Source organism: Filicampus tigris, chromosome 1, assembly GCF_054856515.1.
Source record: "Filicampus tigris isolate MCC_2025a chromosome 1, RoL_Ftig_1.0, whole genome shotgun sequence".
Taxonomy (NCBI): Eukaryota; Metazoa; Chordata; class Actinopteri; order Syngnathiformes; family Syngnathidae; genus Filicampus; species Filicampus tigris.
The window spans coordinates 20,117,077-20,126,722 of record NC_141217.1 but is presented as its reverse complement, the minus strand read 5'-3'; the positions used below and the strand labels follow the sequence as shown (position 1 = coordinate 20,126,722).

Here is a 9,646-nt window from a genome sequence, read left to right as displayed (position 1 = left end):
TACTGCCAAATGTTTGAAGTTTTGACTCTGTCAGGAAGAGGAGGTGGCTGATACAGAAATTTAGGCCTGGGAGGAGTTTGGTGATTCCATGTAGAACAACTTTAGGCAGGGGAAGTGATGCACCATCTAGATTATGTATGGAACAGATGGGGCACTGCTGACCTCGACTTAGAATGTTGACTTCAAGTATTCTACCAGCCCGCCCAATGGGCATCTGGTTAAGATGCCTCCTGTTCTGGCACATTTAACTGGGGAAGACTCTGTGCGATCTTGCTCAAGCCAACCATGTGAGTGTCAGAATCAATATGCTCACTCCTCCCAACAGTTCTAAATTATATATATATATTTAAAAAATTACAGAGAAATAAAACTCACAAAATTATAGCCCAACATGTGTTTGGACCACATGGCACTGAAATGTATTTTCGATACAAGAGACGGATGGGAAAGAGAGAGAGAGAGAGAGAGAGAGAGAGCAAGAGGAAGAGAAAGAGAGAGCTTCATCAGATGCTGGTGAGTGGAGCGGCTGAGGAGTCGAGGGAGGAGTGAAGAGGCAGAATGCTACGGTGGCTGAATTCTCAACCTTACACATCCTCATAGGCGTGTGATAGCTTATTTACAAATATCATGTAAGACATTGAATTATTTTTACATTTGTTTTCAGCTGCTGCTCAAGGCACCGCTCGTCTCTTCTGCTGGAACTGGTTTGTGAAGGTAAATTAGTAGGCTTTCTTTATTTTCAATGTTATTTCCTTTGCAATATTTTGAGTGTTCCTTCCAAAACTGCTGCGTCTCCAGGGTGCACGAAGGAGGAGGAGGGAGTGGGGGCCACCTAGCAGAGAAGCAGAGTACAGTTTTTGGAGGGAGACTTCCAGGGACAGAAGAGATTCAGAGGAAGCGAGGCTTGCGGGCTTTGATGTTAACAGAATACAAGCGGATTCATAAAGTGCATGTGGAGGAAAAAGGACGGGATCTTTGTTTATCTGAACTCCAAGCAGACTTTTTTGATCATTTCAAAAGAATTCCAATGGTAGGATTTTACCACACCTCACCTAGACCTGTTTGAGATTCATCTTAAACCTCAAGCGTGCATGACGACATTCCTCTGGAATTATTCTCAGACATCCCTGGCTATGAATCATTAGGGACTTCCTGTCCAAAACATGGAGAACGCGTCCGATCCCGGCGTCTTTGCGCCGCCGCTGTGTGACGACTCGGTTGACTTCTACACTCTCTCCTCGGGCAACCGCAGCGACCTGAACTGCACCCCTCCGTCCGAGTTGTACTTCTACGCTGACCTCTATGTCATCTTGCCCATCATCTACTCCGTTATCTGTGCCGTGGGCCTGACTGGCAACACGGCCGTCATCTACGTGATCCTCAAAGCTCCCAAGATGAAGACGGTCACCAATATGTTCATCCTCAACCTGGCCATCGCCGACGACCTGTTCACGTTGGTGCTCCCGATCAGTATCGCCGAGCACCTGCTGCACTACTGGCCCTTCGGGGACGTTTTGTGCAAAATCATCCTCAGCATCGACCATTATAACATCTTTTCCAGTATCTACTTCCTGACTGTGATGAGCGTGGACCGCTACCTGGTGGTCCTGGCCACAGTGAGGTCCAAGCGCATGCCGTACCGCACCTACCGGGCGGCCAAGATCATCTCCTTGTGCGTGTGGGTTTTAGTCATCCTCATCGTGATGCCGTTCAGCATTTTCGCCGGCGTCTTCATCGACCCCAACGATGGCAGGAAGAGCTGCGTGCTCAGCTTCCCCGCGCCGGAGAGCTTGTGGTTCAAAGCCAGTCGGATCTACACCCTCATCCTGGGCTTCGCCATCCCGGTGTCCACCATTTGCATCTTGTACACCTTGATGCTCTACAAGCTGAGGAACATGCGGCTCAACAGCAACGCCAAAGCGCTGGACAAAGCCAAGAAGAAAGTCACCATCATGGTCTTCATCGTCTTGGCCGTCTGCTTGTTCTGCTGGACGCCGTTCCACCTCAGCACCATCGTGGCCCTGACCACCGACCTGAGGACCACACCCCTGCTCATTGGGATCTCCTATTTCATCACCAGCCTCAGCTACGCCAACTCCTGCCTCAACCCGTTTCTCTATGCCTTCCTAGACGACAGTTTTAGGAAGGCCTTCAAGAAGATGCTGGAATGTAGGCCTGCATGAACGGATAGTGCCGCCACATGGGTCCACAGAAAGTGAAAATGTGTACTTTGTTCAAGCCACACCAGTTAAAAATAGGTGTATACAAATCAATGTTTGGTTTAGTGGCTTCCGCTAACAAAATTATGCCCACCGCATTTTGTGTTGTGTTAAACAAGGACATGAAAACAATGGGCAAAAAGTCAAGCACTGATATCAACAAGTCATTTAAAATGTGAACATGTTTTCAGAGTTTTTTGTCACGTGTGAAGCAAAATGAAGCTTTATCAACACCAAAATGTGTAATCAGAAATGTGTTTTTAAGAACAGTTCTTGAACTAATTGAACTAATTATCCACTAGATTTGAAAGGTTGGTTGGTCCAAAGAGACAAACTGACCAAACTGATCATATTAAAATAAAAGTTGATTAGGATCACGGGTGAGCTGGAACCTATTCTGGCTGACTTTGGTGCTAGGGTAACCTTAGAATGGTCCCTAGCTCCGATTTTCTTTTTCTTTTTTTTGCCCATATGCGACACGTAAGGCTGCTTGATTAAGCGATTTTGAACCGCAACTGAATTTTCTGGATAAAACGATGTTAAAAACGTTCAAATCGGCACGTTCAATTTTGTTATTTTTAGTGTATCTAAGTGTAGCCCATTTGTACTTAGTGTATTGTGTTCTGTTTGTACATTCTCTTCGTATTTGTACTTTCTGTTACTCTTCTCTTCGTATTAAGATCTCTATTTTCCGGTGGTTACTTTTTGTGTTTGTCATGCGGTCACGTGAGTAGCGTGTTCAATCCACTTGCTGAAATGCGGAAGCGATTGTCCGCTGGCCGAGGAGAAAGAGACACATGTTGGGGATTGTTTGCTGCAGGAGCCGATTATCTGAGCCGACTGCCGAGTGTGTGAGGAAGTGAAGTGGAGTGTATGCTCAACTGACGGAATTGGCCAGGTCGATGGTGAGCTAGGAGCCCAGGATTGAAACTTGGAAATTGCCTGGAATAGAACTGAACCATTCTGAACCATCCCTGCTCTGGTAGGAGACTGCATTTTAGCCAGCCGATCCCCTTCATTGAACTAAAATTGACTGGCATTTTGAGTTCAAAGAAGGCCAAATTAACTTTAAATATAAATACATTCAAAATACTTCTTTTTTTTATTATTTTTTATTTGACAAAGAAATCGTAATCGTAAAATCGGGTTTGAGAGAGAATAATCTGGATTTTCTTATTGGGCAAAATCGAACAGCGCTAGCGACACGTATCTGATTTTTTTTTCTTGCAGTCTGAACAGTACAATTCACATTTTTCCAAATCCGACCTCGGCCTCTTTCGTGCGTGGATATAAATATAAATGTATGCGATGCATCTGCGTTATGAATGCTAATCTAACACACTCGACCTATACATGATCAAAAGCTCAAAATGTGTTTTGAAACTACTGATATATCGTACGACGTACGTGACTCTGCAACGTTCGTTTGAGTAACGATTGTTGTCTTTATATTTAACTTTCATTTAATTCCACTTGAAACATGCAGCTTTAAGTGGCCATTTATGGTGATGGTAGTAACCCAACCGCGCTCATGGTTCGCTTATTATGTGCGGCAATACCGTGACATCATCTTTTGTAGACTTCGGCATGGAATGAGGGGATAGAGGAGCATTGCCTCATATCACCCAAAATATTTCTACCTCCTTCCGCCTCGCTCCTCTGGTAACACAAAATGATAAAATGAAAGCCCCTGCACGTGGGGACCATATTTACTTTCGTAAACACTGTGCCACGTGATGTCATTTTTTGGGGGGTGCACATCACTCAGTGTTGTGCTTTGTGCGCATGCGTGCCTCATTGTATGTTACATTCACATTGGAAGTTGCATTTCTTGTAATAGGAATGAGTACATAAAAAGATAGGATTTAGCAAAAAAAAAATACGAATTGGGCCTCACGCCCTGCAGTGTGAACGTAGCATTAGTCTTTAGTAAGCTATACAAGCATATTCTTAGAATGTGGGAGGAAGACACAGTACCTGCTGAAAACCAACAGAGAGAACGTTAGCATTATTGTTTAACCATGAAGTGTTCTAAAATTCCAAAATTGTTTGCATAATTTTCTTGAGAAACAGTGGAAAGTTGATCCAAAACCATTTGTTCTCAGTGAGAATAGTTTGAGAATCCCGTTTTGCTCCCCAAAAATGTTCCTTTGCAAATCTCCAGATATATTTACAAAGACAATTGGTGGAGTTCATTACAATCTTTATCATCGCTTTCGTCTTCATGCTGACAGTTGTTGACCTGATGTTGTGTCTGATGTTTGACATGTGTCACTTCCGGTTTGAGGTAACACAAACACAGGACAGGAGAGCTAATCACTTATGATGTATTATGTCTAATTTATGTGTTTGTTAGCTTTGGTTGCCCGGCCCCAAGCAACTGTAGACTTCCATTACAAAAGTCATACCTTGCTGTCGTTACCAAACCAAAGTTTTTGCTTTTGCATGAATCGGGGTAAAAAGATTTCTTACACATGACCAAAAGGCAATACATCAGTCAAAAAAAATTTAATTGATTTGCTACTTAATGTATCCATGTGAACCACAATTAAATTGTGCTTATTCAATAACATTGATACCTGTAGGCTGTACTGTATTGAGTTCAACATTAACTGCCCGAAACAAACAATCAAAAATGGGTGATTTAAAAACATTCATTTTACATTTGTTTGATATCTTATTATTCTTATCAAACCTTTTATGATATACTTTCATGTATTGTTAATATGTACGCTCTTTATCAACATATTGCTGTGTCTCACCTGCTAGATGCATATAGTCCTTTCTAATACACAACACATTTCTCCCCAAAATTGGGGGCAAGCCTTAAAGTGGGAGGCAACCCAAACATATTTTTTTTCAAGAATATGTTCTATGCAGGCCCACTAGTTGAAACAAGGCATTCAGATTAATATTGTGTTTGTGGAATATGAGTTAAGCAGCAAAATCTAACCATCTAAGGCTGCGGCCATTTTATCACTTCTGTCGTCTGAAAATGACATCACAGTTGCTCAGGGCTCAGGTAACGAGCAACTGTGATGTCATTTTCAGTCGACAGAAGTGTCAAAATGGCCGCCCCCGGAGATGGCTAAAAACGTGTGGTTTAACTCTTATTCCACAAACGCAATGTTTATCAGAATGCCTTGTTTCAACTATTGGGCCTGCATAGAACATATTCTTGACAAAAAAATGTTTGCGTTGAATTCCTCTTTAAGTTTGCAAAGTTTTTTATACTTACATGTGAGCAAACATTTGAAAAAGTAGCAAAACATTTTATTAAGCATTTTATTCCATCCTTTTCCCATCACAGCTTTTCTTCCAGACCATATATTTAGTATGCGATCTTCAAAACCTCAATTTATTCCACTCGTGAGAAGTGTCTGATTTATACAGGGTGACCCCGAAAGAAGATTGACATTTGGAAATTTGAAATGGAATTCTGAAGAAGAAAAGGCCAATGGGTATAATGTTTTAATGTGATGTTCTAAACACAATAAACTAGTTATACCTCAATTTGCATTTGATTCTGGAAAAAAAATCTCAGAAATTATGTCCATTGAATGTTGGGCCTGTTTTTTTGGGTGGGGTTTACCCTGTATTGTATTTTTCTAAGCAGATCATAAAGTTTTTATTTGATCCTTTTTGGTGTTAAAGGTTTCTCTCTTTTTAGACATGGACTCTTTATTCTGAACATCTAGGTCCATCCTAATCATGAAATGTAGGCAATACTGTATGTACAATACTGTTTGGTGTTTTTAATTTAAGTTGAATATTTTGTCTTGTGTTAAACAGAGATATGAAGATTTAAAAAAAAAAAAAAGATTTTTCTAAAGGTTTCTTTCATGCATGTTTACCATTGAAAAAGGAACGTAATGAATGACTCAAAGTCTCTGAGGTATTTCAAATGGGAAAAAAAAAACCCTCTTTGCTGTTTAACTTTGTGAGTCAATGCCCGAGAGTTTGAATTCAATTCATCAAGGCTACTGCAGGTTTTTGTGTTTTTAGCTTGACGTCATTATTCAGCCACTTTGCAAGATTCTCCTTTTCAAAACTTTCAAGGGTTCGTTTCGCCTGTGAATGTGGTCTTTCTTTTATTGTACAGACCTGCTGAATGTGATTTGGTTCCATTGTTGTGTAATTTCGCATGACAGCTTCATTGTTAATTATTTCATGTGTCACCTGTTAAGTGACAGAAATGGACCATTTGTATTTAGGCCTGTTGTATATTTATGTTTTGACGGACAGCAGCCTGATGCAGACATTTAATCACCTGCATGAGTGTTGTTGTCAATTGGTTAAAAAAAACAAAAAAAAAACAAGAAGGTGAGGCCGTGGCCCAAATGGATGCTCGAGTCATTCCCAAGGTCATGTCCATCAGCACTGAGCCAGACAGTGGCAGAATGAATTAGTGACCCGCCGGCAAAAGGTCACAGTTCCAATCTCGACTAGCTGCTGCTTACTCTCGTTATCAATGCATCGCAGGTTAAAAAAAAAAAGTGCTTGTTCTTTATTTCACCGACTTTGTAATTGTACCATGTGTTTGGATTCTTCTGCATACAGCAAAGAATTTAATAAATGGAATGTATGACTTCACAAATAAATACATTAATAAAGCTAAACAGAAGCTTGTGATGGAGTGAAATGTCTAAAAATCAATAATACATACAGCAATTTCATCCATAAAATCTAGACAAGCAACAATTCACACACACACACACACATTCAACCCAATGGAAAATTTATATTCTTAAATGAACCTGACATGCATGTGTTTTCAATATATTCGAGGAAGCTATAGAGAACGCAGACAAAATCCAAAGCGCTTGGGAAACTCCACATAAGAGGGCTGGAGCTGGGGTTTGAAACCCTGCCTCGGAACTGTAAGACAATTGCGCTGACCGCTAACCATGTTTCCAACCCAATACTTGAGCCAAGGCACATATTTTACATTAGAAAAAGAACACCAAACATGTAGTAGTCACAAAAAGTAGATGTGCTTGAATAATGATTATCGTGTTTCAGTTCACTCACAAATGTTCTTAGTGTGAAATCTGGGTCTGCTCAGTTGAACAAAACTATGATTATTCTTACTTCTGTGAATGGCAACAGGTACACATGATAGGTGTACCTTTAGCCAACTAATTATTACTAAATCATTAGCAGTAAATGAATAACAATTGTCATACCAATTCAGTGAAATTGTATAATTTCCACAACACAACACCCAGGCTGGCAATCACTGCACTAGACCATCGTTCTGCCCATGTTAATATAATCTGGAGAGCTCATCACAAGTGCATCTGTGAGGTCAAAATGAGAAGTGGGGTTGGGAAATGCTCTCAGGAATGTCTGCCAGTGCATAAAGCCACGAGAGGACCTTGTTGTTTTGTGTGCACGTGTGTGCGTGTATTACATACAGTATGATATAGATGGACAGCGTGTTAAACTTCTTGTGATAGACAGACGTCTAGACAGATAGAATGCACTTTGACCACTTGAGGGCGCTAACGGCACATGATTCAGTCTGTTGGGCATAATCGTGGTTAACTGTTGCATTCAGCATGACTGAGTGGAGGTTGAACTGTACGTTAACATTATCAATGATATTGCCAATACTATTCCTTCACGCAATATTTGTGGTTGATTTGGTCTCGAAACACATTTTAGCTAAATAAATTATGTAATATGTAACAAATCCCAATTATTTACAGTGGAGTTGGGATAATGCAAATAATAACAGACTACAACCCCATCTTTATTGTAAACTAAAGAAACCAGAGAGCAGATTAACATTGTCTTTTTACATTAACATTTTTAACATGAAGTAAAATTTTAAAACAAGATTAACATAAAAAAACAAAAAATCTTCCCCCCCAAATCAAGATTAAGCCTACAACAAATGTAAAACAAAATAAAATGAAACAAGGAACTAGATTACAGTCTTGAATGTATTCGCTGGTATGCAAGACCCAAAATAAACAAGGTGCCCCCTCGGAAATAATGAAGACGCCTGCCAGTGGCGGAGCCAGAACGTGGCTAATGGGTGGGTGTTGTTCAAATTACTTAGTTCGTGAATGCCACGGTAGAAAACAAAAAAAAAACAAAAAAAAAAACGACAGAGAAGTATAGCAGTTGCGCTTAGTTGTTATATTCTCACTCCGTGAACACACACCAGCCACTCTTAACTCTCTCTCTGCCGTTCTCCTTCGATCCTCTTTATATGGACGCCTAGCACCATCTATTGGCACCTTTCTGTTACAACAACCATTTCAATAGTACATGTACAGTACAGTATTCCTTTCAATCACCACAGGTCCTCCCCCCTCCCGTCTGCTATAGGCAGTTGGGACAAAGCAAAGCATCGCCATCCCCATGTTGTCCTGAGGGTTTATATTGAATCTCATATGTACATGCTACCAATATCATGGCAAATCTTTGCATTCTAGCGGCAGCTAAGGTTGGTACCCCTGGTTTGGGACCCAAAATTTTCAATAGAGGCTTGTGATTTGTAATCAAAGTAAACTTTCGACCAAACAGGTACTCATGAACCTTCATGACACCAAATACTAAGCTTAGTGCTCCTTTTTCGATTTGTGAGTAATTTTTCTCAGCTTCGGTTAAATGCATTACTGTGCAAATAATGAAAAAATAACTAAATATGCACTTAGCCCATTACCAGCTCGTTCGCCGCTTGATCTGTTAGGTGGGCTTGCTACACTTGCTGAGGCAACGGGACATTCAAATATTAATCAAATCTCACACTCCCCTTCTTTCCATAATTGCTTGTTTTCTGCCTCATCGTCCGCCATGACTGCTCTTCCTGCTCAGTCGCTCCTGCTGTCGCTTTTCAATTACCGTACGTATAGGTCGGATATATGCGACCTATCTGTTCAGACCATACTGCAAAAAATCGGGGTCGGATTTGAAAAAAAATCGGAATTGAGCCGTTTAAACTGTCATAAAAAAAAAAAAATCTGATACAGGTCGCATATGGGCAAAAAAAATCAGATCTGGGTCGCATTTGCCTGCGGTGTGAACCTAGCATTAAAGCGGAAGTCAACCTAAACATATTTTTTTCAAGAATATGTTCCCTGCAGGCCCACTAGTTGAAACACGGCATTCTGATTAATTTAGCGTTTGTGGAATATATGTTAAGCAGCAAAATGCACTCGTTTTTAGACATCTCAGGGGGCAGCCATTTTGTCTTCTGTCGACTGAAAATGATGTCACAACTGCTCACAACGACCAATCACGGCTGACCTGTTTTCTGAATCTGAGCCGTGATTGGTTGTTGTGAGCAGTTGTGACGTCAGCACCCAATTTCCTCTGCCATCATTGTTGAGGGATCTATTGTAATGGATGATGTCCAGAACCTGCTTCAACAATTAATGTAAACATTTAACTAAGGGCTCTCAAACACTTACTGA

General features: G+C 40.8%; 1 protein-coding gene across 1 annotated transcript; it reads left to right on the top strand.

Moving 5' to 3' along the window:
- The first annotated feature begins 542 nt into the window (after window positions 1-542).
- On the top strand, window positions 543-5,164 carry LOC147153185 (neuropeptides B/W receptor type 2-like). Its single transcript, XM_086025425.1, has 2 exons — window positions 543-714; window positions 799-5,164. The coding sequence occupies exon 2, from the start codon at window positions 1,164-1,166 to the stop codon at window positions 2,181-2,183; it is 1,020 nt and encodes a 339-aa protein (XP_085881551.1). The 5' UTR covers window positions 543-714; window positions 799-1,163; the 3' UTR covers window positions 2,184-5,164.
- The last annotated feature ends 4,482 nt before the right edge of the window (window positions 5,165-9,646 follow it).

Excerpts from the sequence above, each read along its gene's own strand:
- LOC147153185 (XM_086025425.1), top strand. The coding sequence starts at position 1,164 with ATGGAGAACGCGTCCGATCCCGGCGTCTTTGCGCCGCCGCTGTGTGAC.